Here is a 16,678-nt window from a genome sequence, read left to right as displayed (position 1 = left end):
GTTTCTAAAAATATTTATATTTTCGATTACGATGTGTTAAAGTAACTAATGCAAACCGTTATTAATCGAATTATATTAAGTTTTTAACGTTTTATGATTCTTAACAAACTTCATCGAGCTCAGCGTTTTTTACTGTGTCAATTATTTAGCTATGTCACTATTCAGTTCATATACTAATCATATTTTTTCCCCAAAAATATACTACTTTTTTTTTGTCAAGAAGTATAAAACAATTTCATCCGGTAGACTTCGATCTTAGCAGAACAATAACACGAATTTTACAGGATACTAGCTGTGAAAACAAAGAAAATCTGGGATACTTATCGAAGATGAAGTTGCACGAACTAAAATGTCAGGTTACACTTAATCTATGTTTAGTACTATTTCATGTATAAATGAACTCTAAATCATTCTAAAAAAAAACTCATTCTATTTAAATAATAATAGTAAAAAGTTAGAAGAACATGGCACATAGAGAGGTGGCGAAGACATGATGCCACCACTTGCCATCACAACAAATGAAGTGGCACCCATTCGGGTCAATCATTTTGTTTTCTTCCTTTTTCTCCTTTTTCATGTCAAACCTTTTTACTTTCTCCTTTGTTCATCCAAAAGACTCCTCTTTTACTTTCACAGTTGCATGCTCCACATAAAACTTACTCCATATATATAAAGAGCAAAAAACAAAAGCTAGAAATTCAATGCTTCTGAACAAACATGAGGAATATTTTTTTTGCATTTAAGTGTTACGTTTGTTCCAGTATTCAATAGATGATTTTGACTAGTCATTTTAAATACCTGAATATCTCTTTCATACACGACATTATAACATATGAAAAACATATACCAGACTGATTTTGAAGCGATGGCTTGGCCATGTATGTGAAATTATCATTTTTATTTACCCGGTTAAAAATTTGTAGGTATAAAGTTGGATACGTTTAAAAAACCCTACAAAGTCTATGACAATCTGTTATCATCCGGAAAGTGTAAACAGAAATATTGTAAGGAATGTTGCCAATGGGCTTCCAGATATAAGAGTTTAAAGATTTAATTTACAGCCAATTGATAGTTTGGGGGAAAACTATACGTAATTATCAGTGGCATTGTTACATTTTGCGAAATTTATAATATTATTATCCAGCAAAAAGATGTAATCTATGAACAGAAATAAAGAAATGAGCAAAAAAAGAAGGAAAAGAAACAATTTTGAGAAAGGAAATACACTAAAAGCGAATAGTTACGGAGGGAGAAACTGTGACCAGAAAACGACCACTCGAAAACTATTTTCGCTTCTTATCCAATTAAAAGCAAGAAGACGAAATACGAAGACGAAAGACGAAGACGAAGAAGAAGAACCTCTCTCTCTCTCTCTCTCTCTCTGGATTCATTAACTCCCTGACAAAACTTCATTTTCTCGCCGGCGACGTTCTCTTCACTCTGATCACTATTTGACTCATAAACCATTTTCTCAGTCCTTTTGCTTCACGTTTTCCTATTTCTCTTTCCCCTCACTTTGACTATTCTCCCTCCTGTCTCTCTCTCTCTGTGATATTTATTCGAAGATGCTTCCATGAAATTTGATTCCGGTCACTGAATCTTCGGGAATCTTCTCCTACTCCACGTCATGAGTGACTCCACCAACAGCGCCTCTCCTTCCTCCGATTACGCCTCTATCTCCTCCGGCGACCAGGTTTTCCATCCTCTCAAACTTTTCTGATATTCGATCTGGGGTTCTCTTTTTTTTTTTTTTTTTTTTTTGACAATTCAAGTTTCTCTTTTGATTGGATCCACTTGTACTCAGAAATATTAGCGTAGCAGTTGTCCAGGATTTGATAACTATTTCTGGGTTTTACTTTTCTTCACTCCATAAAGTCTTTGTTTTTTGCGAGTGAGATCTTAGCGAACTCACCTATGGATTGAATTGATTATATTTGATTCCCACATTTTAAGAGCAATTGGCTTTACTTCGCTTTTGTTACTTGAATCACGGGTCAGTCGCAAAATTACTCCTTTCTTAAAAATATAAATCTTGTCTTTTTTTCCTTTAGTTTGATCACTAAGTGTTTGCATTGTACTGCGTAGAAGATTCAGGGTCGTTGCTTATGTAAAAGAATAGACCACATTATGAATTAATTATATGTAACGAAGAGATTTGGTTAATTACATTGTGAATTTCTGATTCCCTCAAAAGTTTTGGCATCAACATCTCTGTTCTGAATCAGAGGTTCGTATTCTTCAGTGGCTATTAATGTTTAAAATACTTACATATGTAACAAAATGTGTCTTTTTTCATTTTGATTTGTAGTCTCTTCAGCGGAGTCGAAGGAGTGGAGATGGAAACCGAGCTGTTGTCCGTGAGTCCCGTCATTGGCATGATGTGTTCTGGTCAGCCATCTTTATGATCCACCTTGTATGTTTGGGATTTGTGCTGGCTGTGCTTGGACTCAATAGGTTTAGAACATCAGATAGGCTAAACATTGATAGATACACTCAAGGGTTCTTGGAGAATCATAAAGGCCTGACCGAGGACTACTGGCCACTCTATGCTGTTGCTGGTGGGATCGGAGTCTTCATCAGTTGGATCTGGTCATTGCTGCTCGGCTCCTACGCCAATGAGATGATGAAAGTTTCGGTTCACATCTTAACAACCTATTTAGCTGTAGTTAGTGTGCTGTGTTTCTGGTGCAGACAGTTCTTCTGGGGAGGAGCATTCGCCATTGGAGCTCTGTTGCAGTTCTTGTATGTTATTTCGGTCATAGACAGGTGCGTGCGAGGTTAAAATTTGATTGAACCGCTAGCACTTATCAGTTTCTGATGATTTTGAGTTGTTCATGTGTAGACTTCCTTTCACAATGCTGGTTCTGAGGAAAGCCCTGAAATTAGTTTGGGGACTTCCTAAGGTCATAATTGTGGCGCATGCTTTCACAGTAGTCATGCTTTTGTGGATGTCTCTATGGTCTTTTGGAGCAGCTGGTGTTGTGGCATCGAGCATGGGGGATGAAGGAAGATGGTGGCTTCTTGTGGTGAGCTGGCAAGTTTTTGCATTTTTTCCTTTAATGTTTCTGTTTTCTGCTCATTAGGGTCTGTAAGTAAACATGTTTAGATTTCATTCGAACATTTTGGAACACATATATGTATGCAGGTTCTTTCGGTTAGCTTGTTCTGGACAGGCGCTGTGCTGTGCAATACCGTCCATGTTATAGTTTCTGGGATGGTGTTTCATGTTCTCTTTCAATGTGGTCAAGAAGAGGCATCATCGTTGCCTCCTAGCACTTTGATAGAATCACTTAGGTACGCCGTGACAACATCTTTTGGGAGCATATGTTACGGGTCACTCTTCACTGCTGCCATTAGAACACTTCGTTGGGAGGTAGTCTCCAGATTCTTGGACTGCTTTTGAAAGACGTCATTGTTCTTCTAATTCTTAAAATCATTGCTCTTGTGTTTGCAGATACGGGGATTTCGTTCCAAGATTTGTGGAAACGAATGTCTACTTTGCTGCGTTGATTTCTTGTTTCATCTAGTTGAAACTCTAGTTCGGTTTTTTAACAAGTATGCCTATGTCCAGGTAAGACAGTAATAAAATCAACAATCTCGGTACTATGAGCAGTAAAGAATAAAAATGATATAAAAGACTTATGGTTAATTTTCAGATTGCAGTGTATGGAAAAGGATTCAACAGATCAGCGAGAGACGCATGGGAATTGTTTCAGTCAACAGGTGTAGAGGCACTTGTTGCATATGACTGTTCTGGTGCTGTGCTTCTGATGGGAACCATCTTTGGAGGACTCATCACAGGGTCTTGCATTGGTATATGGGCTTGGATCAAATACAGTGACAGGGTTATAATGGTTGGATCTACGGCTATGTTGATGGGAATGGTCCTTGTAAGTTTCCCTCTATGCACTCTTCCAAAAATTACATGAACCAAATTGTGCAATCTGTTTTTCATTGGTGCAATGTGTTTTTCTTTTTCTCAGGTGGGTCTAGGAATGGTGGTAGTGGAGAGCGCGGTGACATCAATATACATATGTTTTGCGGAAGATCCTTTGTTGATCCAAAGATGGGATGTTGATTTCTTCAATGAAATGTCTGAGGTGCTTCACCGTCGTCTCCAGCATCGTAGTGCTCGAGCCCGTGAAGTTTTGACGACCGCTTGAGCAGTCCAGGTCTCTTGGAGAATAGGAGATACAACTGTAGAGTATTAAGCAATTTAGGGGTGTTTAAAGCGGGCTAACCCGTTTGGCTTAAACTATTTTGTCAAATGATTCAGGCTTTCCTTTTGTCAAATCATGAATAGGAATTTGTGGATGATTTGTTTTATCAAAAGGTATCAAATCTAATGTACTGATTTTGACTTTAAGTAAAAAAAAATTAACGGAACATCGACCAAAGTCACCTTCATCTCTCTGGACTTCTAAGGAAATGAATATAATGAACACAAGAAAATGTAACAAAGGGAATACAATTTACTATCATATTTAAATGCAGTTCATAGCCAGCAACCATATTGGTGTTTTACACAAACAAAACCCAAAGAAATAGCAGAGAACAAGAATGATGGAAACTAAACTTATAACGATAATACATAATGAAAAAAAATACTCAGGACTGAAGATTATATAATCACTAATAATACATTTTGAAAAAAATTCAGGATTGCGACACTGCGGCACCGTCAATAGAATGTAGCGCTTGGTTTGCAAAATAGCGAACATCAACATCAGGGTCCTCGCTCAGCTCCACCAAACACTGACGGATTGTTTTGTCCACCACCTACAAATTTTTCCACACAGCAAAAACATTAGAGACCAACATATCTCCATTAGTTTTCGATATAATTGAGGAATGTTTTAAATTTCAATCTTACTGATTGGTCGACAATGGGGATGAGGGACTGCAGAAGTTTGGCAACATTGAACTTGATGTTTGGAACTCTGCAGAGATTAGATACGTGCAACAACAACGTTAAAAACTCAGATGTGTTTATGAATGCATTTGGCCAATTCATCTAATCTAATCTTACCTGTCTTTTGATGCTTCAACCACCACAGGAAGAAACTTAGAGCATGTAATTTCCGATCCCATTACAGGAGCCATAAGAGATATTGCACGCAGAACCATCATCCTATGTAGGTAGTGCGGATTGTTAACCATGTCCAATACCTGTTTACATGAAACAAAACAACAGGGTCAATTTGGAGATTTCTATATATGGGACCATATGGACTTCAAGATAAATTAGAAGAATTTGTTGGGTTGAAGAAGTTTCTTAAAGAATACTGATCTTAAATAGAACAAACCTGGGGAACTAGGTGCTGCATAGCCCATTCAGGACCAAACTCCTCTGCGAGGCGCTTTAGGTTGTTTGCTGCAGCTTCACGGATAGAGTAGACCTGAAAGAGGAGAACGGTGTCACTATCCAGAATCACAAATGGATTAGAAATTATGCCAAAATCAAAGATCCAAAAACAAGGGTTCAAGATAAACCTTGTCTTGCAACCATTGCATGCAAAGGGCTCCGAGTTTGTCATCGAAAAACCCTATACCTAACTGGCTGGCCAACAGAGGAACATACTCAATTATAGCAAGCCTGACTCTCCAGTGCCGATCCTCAGCAAGCTCTACAATCGCCGGCAACAATGATTGTGATAGTAGATCAATTCCAATAACCTGCCGTAAAAGATATTCAGTTACCAGTTGAAGGAAGGAAGCAATATAAGTAGCTATATTTAAGACAAACCTGGTTGACTTGGTCTAGCTTGCTTATGATGTTGAGGCGTACATCAGGAAATTCATCTTTCAAAAGGGAAAGAAATATTGGTAGCAGATGCTCAATGGTTGAGTCCTGTATTGAAGATTTTATCGTATGTTAATAATTATTGATAAGGTATAGCCGAGCGATAACACATAGCGTGGCTGATTTTGTTGATGAAAGTAGTCACGAGATGTGGAAAATGTTGGATATCATCAGTCTACCTTCCCAAGGATAGGAGCCATCCCCATTATTACTGAAGCTAGAGCAGAGCGGACATGTTGAGAAGAATCGGATGATAATTCCTGCAGACATTGAGATGGAATCAGCATATTACAAGACATGGGACATCAAACAACCTGCTTGTATGGAATTTGAAGAAATTCATCAGCTGATAGAATGTACCTTCACACAAGGAAGGATGTGCTGAATCGCAAGCTCTGGATTCAAAAGCCGACAGAACTTGGTCACTTTTCCAGCTGCTGCTATTCTCACTTCAGCCTCATTGTCCCGTAGCAATCTCACATATGCTGGAACCAAATCCGTCCTAGAGATATTACAGCATAAAGTGTCAAAATAATAAGATAGATGTACAAACAAACAGCTACCACCCAAGGCTACTATATGTACAAAAGAAAAAAAAAATCTTCCAACAAGCGCTCGTAGATGTATATGTGGTTGATGTCACAAAATTGTTTTACGAGAAATAAAAGCCTAGCAAAGTTAACAAAAAATAAACCCTAGTGTCACAAGGCACATACCTAGTGCAATCAGGACCCACTGCCTCACAAAGTTCATATAGCTGATTAGCAACCATGTATCGCACCCTCCAAGATTTATCCTGCTCTCAGTAAACAAACCATACAGCATTGAAAAATATCAGAACTGCAAGCTTTTACCAATGAGAACGACACATTTAGAGGCAGAAATATGAATATATGATCTACAGGCCACAGTTGACCAAAGCTCAATTCACCTGAGAGAAATTGACAATAACAGGTAAAATGCGTGCAACACAATCCTGAGGTTCCAACAACTTTCCAAGAGCTGCACAGCCTTCGACGGCCAACAGTCTAACAGAATCTTGGTCTGCAATGAAGGTTAAAATTTAAACAATATTAGCACGGATAAGAAACAAACATTTCTACAGAGGTTACAAATCGACTACAAAAGTTTTCTTCATTAACCCTTGCTTATTAGCATCAGATGTGTATTTACCATAGTCTTAGGCTCCACGAAAACTATTCTAAGTGATGTGCGCATATAATAAGACATAGCATATTTGAAGCATTATGTACCATCTTTAGTAAGATCATCGAACATAGTCATAATCTCAGAGTTCAAATAGCTTGACTCCACAGTGGTAGCAAATTTCCCCAGGTTAGATGCAGCAGCTCTTCTCACCATTGGCATATCATCTTGGCACAGCTGGCTATAAATAGACCGTAACTCTGTCTTCAGCACATCAGTACATCCCTGGTATGCAACAGGAAATAAACCGCATGCGGAAACTCTGGCTGCAAACCATTCACCAGCTGCCAGCCTCTACAAGATCAAAGAGCAGAACGAGAAATAAGCCTTCACAAATTTGAGTGAAGTAAAATAAAATGGCTAAACATATTTCCTGTCTCAGTTTATCTAACCTTCACAAGAGGGACAAAGGAGTCGACAAGGTCACTTTCTCTCATTTGAGATCCAATCTTGCAAAGCGAGTCCACAGCTTTTTCTCTCACGCAGGTCTCTTCAACAGTGCAGAGAGACTCCAGAGGAGAGAGAAGAACATGTGCATGCTCAATTCCTCCGACATACGGAATAAAAACTCCCAATTCCCCAGCCATTGCAAGGAGAACCTCATCGTCATCGTCACTGTTCTCGCTCAGAAAGGGGATCAACTCCTTCCTTGTGCGCTCCTCTCCAAGGGCACGCGCTATTGTAGATAACCGGCGGATCGAGTTCAAACGAAGCTGTATATCATCATTCTTAAGCTCATCTATGAGCACGGCAATGGGATAAAGCGGTTCATCTACCATGGCCATCCTATTCCCACTTTATGCGAAGTTCGATCAAGTCACTGGAATGGAAAAAAAAAAATTATCAATCTTCTGAGAAGAGCTTTAAGAGGTGAAGCTACTCCGCTATTCAGGTGCGAGCTAATTGCAACAAGAGATCATCTAATAACGAAGGCATCAGGTAAAGAGAGAGAGATTTCGGATCTAGAATCAACGAAGATTAAAAATATTTAGAAACAAATCCGATAATCATCACAGATCCTGGAAAAAAAAAGCTACGGCCACTCGAGTGTTATCTTCTCAACCCCCATTAAATTGCCTCTACTTCAACAAAACGATTAGAAACTACCGCAGATTCCGGAATTTAACGGGAATGAATGAAAAAACAGAAGAAGCGAGAATCTCGAGACACGCCCCAGATTTAAATACGCTCGAAGTAGATTGAAGAGAATGTGAATCGGAAATGAAGCTACGAAGATGAGATCTTACGATGCATAAGAAGAAAGTTGATATCATCTTACCGATCCAAGCGCCTAACGAGAGAAATGCTTCAGATTCCGAGGAGCGAGAGGAGGAGAGAAGAGGAATTGCGAGCGAGAAATATATTCTGCGTTTGATTTTACAAAAGATTAAAAGAATTAAAGGACAACCAAAAAAAAACCAAAGTAAGGTTTGATTGGGCCATATGTAGCTAGTTGGGCTTTTCATAAAGCTTGATTTCAGTAGACCCATTAATTGGTTTTCTTTTTGACACGAAAGCAATTCTTTAGTTTGATTTCAGGTTTTGAGAGATTTTGAGTTTTTTAAGTCATAAATACTGGTAAGTGATAATCAAAAATCTAGTATAAATTAGTTTGCAAGCTTCAGTATGCTTCTTTTATTATATACCTTTGAGCTTTTGTATGACTATCAAAAATATTAATTTGGTTCGGTTTTGTATCAAATCAGTTGCTCCGGGATTGAATATCTCTAGACTGAATTGACACAACTGAAAGTGAAAACTTGTATTCAACAAAAGAACGAAACTTCCACTTGAGTTACGTTGACTTGCCATAACAAAAAAAAAGGAATTAGGAACTTATTTCACGACCAAAACAAAACAAATACATCAATGTCTATACAAATCAACTATTCACTCCATAAATAAACTGCAAGTGCTTCTGTTAATCCCTGGAGCTGAAGCAGCTTCTGAGTCTGGTCCACAGTCCAGCTTTATCTACTTTGTTCTGTGTTTCACTAGCTGGCTCTTTGAAATCGGCTTTGGTGCTTAGCTCCTCAAATGCGTTAACAACATTCTGGAGCCTTGCAACAAACTCGATAAGAAGAGACGCAAATGTAGCTAGCGACAAAGAACTCGCGCTCTCATATACTTTGGATTCTATCTCATTGATCATAGAACCGCCTATGAATGAGACGCTAGGCCAGTTTTCGCGGTTCTTGAGCATCATACTCTCTGTTGAAATCCATAGCTGAGAATCATTACCAGTGTGTGGATTCTGGTGATGGTTGTGGTTATTATTGTCCCAAATCTGGCTGAGGGATTGGATCACTTTGGTCTCGTCGTCTTTGGCTTCGTGATAGTTTTGTTGCGCTTCTTCAGCATCAGCTTTCTCTTTCATTGCAGCCCAGCTTTCTGAGTTGACGAGAAGGAAGGAGTTGCTGTCTATTTTCATCTGCAGTTCCTCTGCTGCTCGTTGAACTTCCTTCAGAACGTTTCCGGCGCTTAGCTTCTCCATTTTCTCCACCTTTTCTCCAAACAATCTCAAGACTTTGGCTCCTTCGTTTCCAACTCTCTGTAGTTCGTGACGGAAAGCCTGTCTTTTTTCCGGAGCTGCCTGCAAATCACATACCCATTGATAGCACAAGTGTAAGAGGAATATACTATTTTCTCATACTTTCCAACCAAAATACCAGAATTTGTAGTAATTAAGCACACCAGCTTTTATCAGGTAAAATAGTAGATCACACTCTGCAGCAATACGGTTCCTTTTGATATTTTCTTGGTTTCAAGCCCTTTTTGAGCAGTTAAATGACAGATATTAGACTTCTTTCTCAGAGTAACACATTCTGGTTAATCAAGAAGATTAGCCTAGTAGCATTTGAAGCAGTTGAAGTTAGTCTCTAGAAATTATTATTACACCTCAATTGCAAGAGGTACAGCAAAAAACATCAAGAATCTCGGTTTCATGCCATAGATAGAATTTGTTTTAACAGGAATATGGTAAGTTACCTGAATTTCCGAAAGAATGCAGCCATGCATTGCCATGACCATGAAAGCGCAATGCCTTACCGCACCACTAAGTTTGACATAGTTTGCCCACGGATGATGGAAAGTCCTATAAGGTCCATGTGGAGGCTCCCATACAGCAAAATCAAGCTGCACAAAAAAAAAATAGGTACGTTTCTCGTAATCTAAATTCCTTTCAAATTATCTAGTGCTTTTCAACAAATTTACCCTATGGAACACACACCAGAGAATCTTCTTGGCTCGTAGATTGGACTACAGACCTGTATCCACTGTATAATGGGTCATCCGAAGCTTGGTACGTGAGAATCTTCGAAGGAATCCTCTCGTATTCAACACATTGCAAGTACCCATTAACACATCCTGAAAGTACAAACAAAACCAGAAGAAAAAAATCAGCCCAAACTTGAAATGAAGCAAAGAGACACAGCCATGTTATGTATCTGCCTACCTTCGAGGGAATCGGCCACACTCTTGAAATTCTTAACCACTAGTTTATGGAGGTCTTCTCCAGCCCAAATCGGGAGTATAAAAATGTTCACTCCTAAACAGATACTTGCACCAACCAGGATTAGCAAAAACCTGTAATAAGCAGTGCTGAAAAAATCTCTGGTGTTGTTTCCCGACACAAGAACGATGCAGTATGTCAACAAAAACACCCTGAATGCATATTCATACGACTTCATAGCCGGGTAGAGTTTCAAATAACTTGCACAAAAACCTGATAGACAAACCAAATGGATTAAAGAAAACGTAAGTAACTAAAAAAAAGGTTAATCTATAACATGGATTGAGAGAATTGGTAAAATGATGCAACCTGCAATGAAAATACTGATAATGATAATTTCTTCCTCGAAATCCCCAGCTAAGACCGAGAGTCTAGCTATGCCAAGAGCAAGCCCTCCAGCAGAGAGTGTGCCTACGGCTCTATTGAATCCTTTGACTAATGTTGCTCCTGCAAAAAACAGAGTTACACAGAGGATTAATAGAATGATCCTAAAGAAAAATCAGATCAGAGATCTTTGATTTGATAAGAACAGTAACAGAAACAGATCACATGAGGTATTGGATCGAGAAAGTTAAAGACAAAGCTGAATTGCGGATTTGTTGGAAACAGAATCCGGAAGATTCAATACAGACGAAAGATCTCTGGTGTAGATAAAAACAAGAACCAGATTTTAAGTGGACAGACAGAATCGTAATCATTCAAAAACCACTAAACAACACAGATCAGATGAGATTTTGAATCGGGAAAGTTCTGGACAAAATTCAAGTTCGGATTTGTGGGGAGAAAACAAAATCCGGAATATTCAATCTAACAACAAAAACATAAATCCCCCTGAGAATCGATGATTCGATCCGAATCTAAAGAAAAAATTCCGGAGTCAGTACAGTACCTATGCTATACTCGAAGACGACGACGACAGTAAGGATTGCCCACACGGCGTATTTGCTAGCGTCACGGAGTGGCTCTTTGAGGTAGATGACGAAGGAGCAGAGTGCGAGAGCCATTCCCATCTTGACTGAGAAGTAAAGCTTCCGACGATCGGAACGGCCCATCTCGTACAAATTAGCGGCGATGTCGTAGAGAGCCTTCCAGGAGGCGATGATCCCGTCGGAGAAAAAGCGGAAACACCGGAACTTGGAACGGCGATCATCGACGATGCTGGAGTCATTGAAGCCGAAATCTGAGCAACTTTTTTGATGGAGAAGCCCTTCTCTGGTTTGGTCCTCGAACACCATTTTCCTGATTTCTCTTCCTAGATCACAATTTACAAACTCATAAACTGAGAGTGATTATTGGCCTCATATAAAATATTAGCGACTGAGATGAAATAATTTTTTTGTTGGTTTTGTTTAATAATCAAAACCCAAATAATGAGTAATCATCCCATTGATGCTGATCTGATTCCTTCTTCCATTTGATATGTAGCTATCTGGCTACTGTGCTATTTAATTATGGAGACTACGATGCCGGTGCAATTTTTTATTTTTATTTTTTAATTTCTCAAATAATGATGTTTTTTGTTTAAAGAACAACAAAAATAAAAATAATTGTGGAAAACTCTTAAACATCACTAACAATTAAATGGAGAGAGTATATTTTAATTTCATCATATGTAACGATAATTGATAAACATTAAATACATCTAGTTTTAATCTGAAATTGCATGCATGCATCATGCTCTTCTTTTTTTTAATATTAAAACAAGTCAAATGACTCATATTTTAATTTCTAGATTTTATCACTGCATGGGAAATTTATTTTTTTTAATTTCATTTTATAATGTAATTTGTATTTTTTACAAATATAATACTTTTTAATAAATAACTAGATTTTAACCCCATGCGTCTGCACGGGAATGTTTTATTTTTTATTTTTAATATAAGTTGCATTTATCTTTTTTGTTTAGATATAATTTATTTTTGTTATTTATTTATTTAAATTAAAAAATTGTTATCATATTTTAATTTTAAACATTAAAATTTGTATATTAGTAGAATAATAGTATACGTTAATTAAATATACTTTGATCTAATGTTAATTATAAACTTTGTTATTATGTGAATTTAGATTTACACATAAACAATCTATATATCTATGAATTTGCTAATCCATCCATTTAATTGTCTTAAATCATTTTTAATATCTTACAAGTTTTGACAAATTAATCCGTATAAGACTATAATTATAATTGTATAACCTTATAAATATTTACTAATATGGAATATTTGGACCAATTGATTATGAAAAATATAATAAGATATTTATTTACTATTTGTGCTATTAAAAATGTGTGTATATATATATATATATATAAACGGGCTAACATGTTAGTTTAATTATCTCAAATCATCTTAATATTTTACATGTTTTAATAAATTAACTTATGAACCTTAAATATATAACTCTAATCAGCTCGATCATATTATTTTATAATATAAATATTTATTAATCTCAAATATTTGATATTTTAGACCGATTGTTTATGATAAAATACGATAAAATATTTATTTACTATGCATTTCAATAAAAATATTATTTAAATTTAAAATTTTAAATTAAATCTTTCCTGTATTTAAGAAATTCTAAAGTATTAAAATTATTATCTAAATTTTTATAATAAAATTTAACTATAATTTTTTTTGAATTTTTTGAATTTAAATTAAATTGAATGCAAATTTCTGTAACTAAATTTAATTAAATTTCTAATAATTTGAAATTTAAATTAAAGATGACCTAGATTTTAGGAAATCTAAAAATATATAAATTAATAAGTAATTTTCCGAAATTAAATATAAAAATAAAATAAAATATTATTAAAAAAACTTTGGGAGTGTTTGGATGCAAGCACTAAATATTTCTGTTTTAATAGAATAGATACAAATTTATTTTTGTATCTAGATAAAATTTATTTTTTTTTAAATTTAGCTTTGTCTGAAACTCTCTTGATTCAATATCTCATGTCTAAATCGAAATGGTAGTAAGCTAATTTTTGTTTGCGATGGGCCGGCCCGGTTTGACGGTTTACTAGTACACACCTAAATTCTGATGAATTCCTTGATAAACGTATGCTTTCCGCGCGTCGATTACACATCCGATCGTCTTTAGAAGAACAGCAAACGTGAATATCACGCGTTCGAAGTGGATAGTCTGAGTAGAGAGCCCGATTGGATTCTTGGTGGGCCATGATGGATGCATGATATTAAAGTATGGTTTGGTCATGCGCCACGAATTTGCATGTCCCTTTCTTCTTATATATACTCTGCCTATTAGTCAAATTTGTACTAGTTCAACTGTTCAAGAGAACATAAGATTACTATACTTATACTATAAACTCAAGATTATCAAATCTAGGATTTAGAACACAAAACACCTAATTTGGAACGAACATCTAGTCAATAGATACTCAATAATTTTTGTTTGTAGACGTTGTTTCCGGGCCAGACTCTTTTTTTTTTTTACATCCCGGGCCAGACTCCTTAACTAGGTTTTATTTTGTTTTTGCATTTCATAACTAAATGATCTCTCTAAAACACCAAAATTTACCAAACCTTGTAGACGACCAATAAAATTAACGTATTCAGTGGAATGTAAGAATGATGTCTTTTGTCCAAAGGTATAATTGCCTAATTGCGGAATTGCCTATGATGGTGAATTATTGACTGTGAATTACATTTGATTCCGACTGATACACCTCCGGTTGATGTAACTGATCTTACTTACGTCTAAATTTTATGTGTTATTATATAGTAGAAAGCTAAGGATATAAGGATGATAAAATATATTGAAATATATGGATGTTTTTTAGAAAAAATGAAAAAAATTATTTTAAGAACATAGAAAAATTCCAATGGATAAATTGTAACAAATATATTGAAAATAAAGTCTTCCATAAAATAGTTGTGTTTCTTTAATGACATACTTTTTTTTATAATGACATTGCACAATTTGATCAAAAATCTCTAGATAAAAGTACTTCTCATTTCGCCAACTTCACTTCAATATTAAATCTAGGAAATATTTTTACAATATGAAACTATGAGTCCATAAAGGTATTATCAGAAAAGGCTACATGTATTTTCTTCTAAATTTGTTACTTTTGGTTTGAATTGTTCTATCTAGGCCAGGGAAAAAAAAAACTCCTTTAGACCAGCAGTAATAAAGTGAAAATGGGATAATATCTGAGAGAAAATCGGAGAGAATAATGAATATAACAGAACAGAATATATTTACAGAATATAAAGAGGTAGAAAAGCTTTTTATCCTGAGCGAAAGACTGAGAAATTCAGAGTAAGCTCACTCAAGGTAGGTGAAAGTTTTCTTTTCTTTTTTTTTTTTTCCTTCCGCAACCTCTCTGCATTTCTACATGAACTCATCGATTGAATAAATAAAAATCTGTGTCTTCTTTGAATCGAAGATTAAAATCAAGAACCTTGTTTACACCGGATCCAGTCGAAAATAAAGATCAGCGCTTTTGATTCCTCTAGGGTTTAAGTTTTTTCTTTGTAACTCTTGTCTCTGAATACTTATCTGTGTTTGTCATTAATCTTTCTGGGTTCTGTGTCTTTTGAAGAACAGGAACTACAGTGAAGGCTGATTGTTGGGTTTCTAAGAAGAAATCGGGATATAGCAAAAAGGCGTTTGTAACGCGGATTTATGTCGGCTGTGATTGAATCGGCTGTGATTTTGTCTCTGTTTCACATCTCCTTTCCGACTCGATCGTCTTCTACCTCGTCTTCTTTGTTCTTTGGTTTGACGACTGTTCTTAACGCTCTTCGCTTCTGCTCCAAGCAGAGGCTTATTCTGGAGGTTCCATCCATTTCCATGGGCTTAAGACCTAAAAGGTATGGCCTTTCCTCTCTCTTCTTTATCTTCTTTTATGTAAAAGAATCTAATTTGGTTCTGGGTTTTGAATTTTTTGCAGGACTTGTTCTGGTGTCGAAGTATTTGGGGGTTTTCACAAAAAGCAAAAATTACCCTTTTTCATAGTTCGCTAAAACAAAGCTTGAATTTTTTTGCCAAAACCCTTGTCTGATTCAGCAGTTTTGAGTTGGGTTTTGCTGTTTTCTTGGTGTATTGAAGTGTGAATCAGATATGAAGTCCTGTATGAAACCTGAAAGAGAAAATTTGGTGAGAAAAGTCCGTATTGTTGTCACTGATCCTTATGCTACTGATGATTCCTCTAGCGACGAATGGATCGAACCTAAACCTCCAAAGGTAAAGCGTATAGTCCATGAGATTACTCTCCCCTCTCAGTTATCCGAGAGCTGTCTGGATCGTTGCAATGGTGTCAAAACCTCTAGAAAGAGCGCTCCTAGGCAATCCAACAAGCTTGTGGGAGTTAGGCTGAGGCCATCAGGCAAATGGGCTGCTGAGATTAGAAACCCCATCACTAGAACTAAGAAATGGTTGGGTACTTATGACACTCCTGAAGAAGCTGCGAAGGCTTATGCTGACAAGAAACTTGAGTATGATGCATTGGGCTCTTCGTGTTCCGTTGCTTCCTCATCGGTTGTATCAGTGAATAGCTCGTGCTTGCGTTCGCCTGATTCTGCTTCTGTTTCTTGCGTCAATGTCGATGATTTGTCTGAAGAAAAGATGTCTCTCAACAAGGATGTTGCTTCTTCTGGTGATTCAACCAAGGAATTGCTCTTCGATTTCGACTTTTCGAATCTGGAAATCCCTGATCTGAGCTTCTTAGCAGCTGAAGAGGATTCTATGGTTTCTGGCGAAAAGGGTGTGGAGCTAGACTTTGATCGTTTCCTTATGGATGAAGATTCTGGCCATCATCTGCTGGATGATTTCTCTTTGCTCGATAATGATATCAACATTTTGGGGAGTGATCTACCTGACTGCGATTTCACAGATGCGGAACTTGAGCTTGGTGATTTGAAGTTTGCCTTTTCCGATCAACTGGCGCCTCCTCTCAATATCGCTTGCCCCTGAAGCTTTGCAGCTTTTTATCGGTTTTATCGTGTTCCGAATAATAGCCGTTTCTTCTTAGACAAATAGGAACTGTGGAAGCTTAATTTCGTTTTGAAGCTCTTAGCTTCGTTTGCTGTTTCACAGGAACATGAAAAAAAAATGTAGAAAATAATTATATTGTGGTTTGATCCCTTTGGATGTTGGCTTATCTCATCTTTTCTCAATCTTTATGTTTT

The 16,678-nt window shown here is 36.7% G+C and overlaps 4 protein-coding genes across 7 annotated transcripts; 2 read left to right on the top strand and 2 right to left on the bottom strand.

The window, feature by feature from the left end:
• The first annotated feature begins 1,349 nt into the window (after positions 1 to 1,349).
• LOC18992418 (CTL-like protein DDB_G0274487) lies at positions 1,350 to 4,386 on the top strand. 2 transcript variants are annotated; one of them, XM_006415816.2, is made up of 7 exons: positions 1,350 to 1,693; positions 2,309 to 2,766; positions 2,843 to 3,026; positions 3,146 to 3,373; positions 3,455 to 3,571; positions 3,657 to 3,890; positions 3,984 to 4,386. In XM_006415816.2, the coding sequence occupies exons 1-7, from the start codon at positions 1,628 to 1,630 to the stop codon at positions 4,161 to 4,163; spliced, it is 1,467 nt and encodes a 488-aa protein (XP_006415879.1). In that variant the 5' UTR covers positions 1,350 to 1,627; the 3' UTR covers positions 4,164 to 4,386. The 2 variants fall into 2 exon arrangements, with proteins under 2 accessions (XP_006415879.1, XP_024009013.1); XM_024153245.1 differs by lacking the exon at positions 1,350 to 1,693 and having other exon boundaries at positions 2,337 to 2,388; positions 2,469 to 2,766.
• A 66-nt stretch (positions 4,387 to 4,452) lies between these two features.
• On the bottom strand, positions 4,453 to 8,385 carry LOC18992417 (serine/threonine-protein phosphatase 2A 65 kDa regulatory subunit A alpha isoform). Its single transcript, XM_006415815.2, has 13 exons — positions 8,289 to 8,385; positions 7,402 to 7,829; positions 7,057 to 7,303; positions 6,735 to 6,847; positions 6,520 to 6,599; positions 6,164 to 6,305; positions 5,983 to 6,063; positions 5,747 to 5,851; positions 5,494 to 5,676; positions 5,307 to 5,399; positions 5,030 to 5,169; positions 4,874 to 4,940; positions 4,453 to 4,779 (listed from the first exon to the last, which is right to left on the bottom strand). The coding sequence occupies exons 2-13, from the start codon at positions 7,792 to 7,794 to the stop codon at positions 4,657 to 4,659; spliced, it is 1,767 nt and encodes a 588-aa protein (XP_006415878.1). The 5' UTR covers positions 7,795 to 7,829; positions 8,289 to 8,385; the 3' UTR covers positions 4,453 to 4,656.
• Positions 8,386 to 8,751: 366 nt separating this feature from the next.
• LOC18992416 (aluminum-activated malate transporter 4) lies at positions 8,752 to 11,921 on the bottom strand. Its single transcript, XM_006415814.2, has 6 exons — positions 11,410 to 11,921; positions 10,830 to 10,967; positions 10,464 to 10,733; positions 10,239 to 10,375; positions 9,998 to 10,144; positions 8,752 to 9,602 (listed from the first exon to the last, which is right to left on the bottom strand). The coding sequence occupies exons 1-6, from the start codon at positions 11,753 to 11,755 to the stop codon at positions 8,931 to 8,933; spliced, it is 1,710 nt and encodes a 569-aa protein (XP_006415877.1). The 5' UTR covers positions 11,756 to 11,921; the 3' UTR covers positions 8,752 to 8,930.
• A 2,822-nt stretch (positions 11,922 to 14,743) lies between these two features.
• On the top strand, positions 14,744 to 16,666 carry LOC18992415 (ethylene-responsive transcription factor ERF116). Of its 3 annotated transcripts, none has more exons than XM_024152961.1 (3): positions 14,744 to 14,822; positions 15,096 to 15,361; positions 15,442 to 16,666. In XM_024152961.1, the coding sequence occupies exon 3, from the start codon at positions 15,612 to 15,614 to the stop codon at positions 16,461 to 16,463; it is 852 nt and encodes a 283-aa protein (XP_024008729.1). In that variant the 5' UTR covers positions 14,744 to 14,822; positions 15,096 to 15,361; positions 15,442 to 15,611; the 3' UTR covers positions 16,464 to 16,666. The 3 variants fall into 3 exon arrangements, with proteins under 3 accessions (XP_024008729.1, XP_024008730.1, XP_006415875.1); XM_024152962.1 differs by lacking the exon at positions 14,744 to 14,822 and adding an exon at positions 14,867 to 15,005; XM_006415812.2 differs by lacking the exon at positions 14,744 to 14,822 and having other exon boundaries at positions 14,867 to 15,361.
• Positions 16,667 to 16,678: the final 12 nt, after the last annotated feature.

The sequence above is a fragment of the Eutrema salsugineum genome, unplaced genomic scaffold (genome assembly GCF_000478725.1).
Source record: "Eutrema salsugineum unplaced genomic scaffold, Eutsalg1_0 scaffold_5, whole genome shotgun sequence".
Classification (NCBI taxonomy): Eukaryota; Viridiplantae; Streptophyta; class Magnoliopsida; order Brassicales; family Brassicaceae; genus Eutrema; species Eutrema salsugineum.
This window is presented reverse-complemented; position numbering and strand designations above follow the sequence as displayed.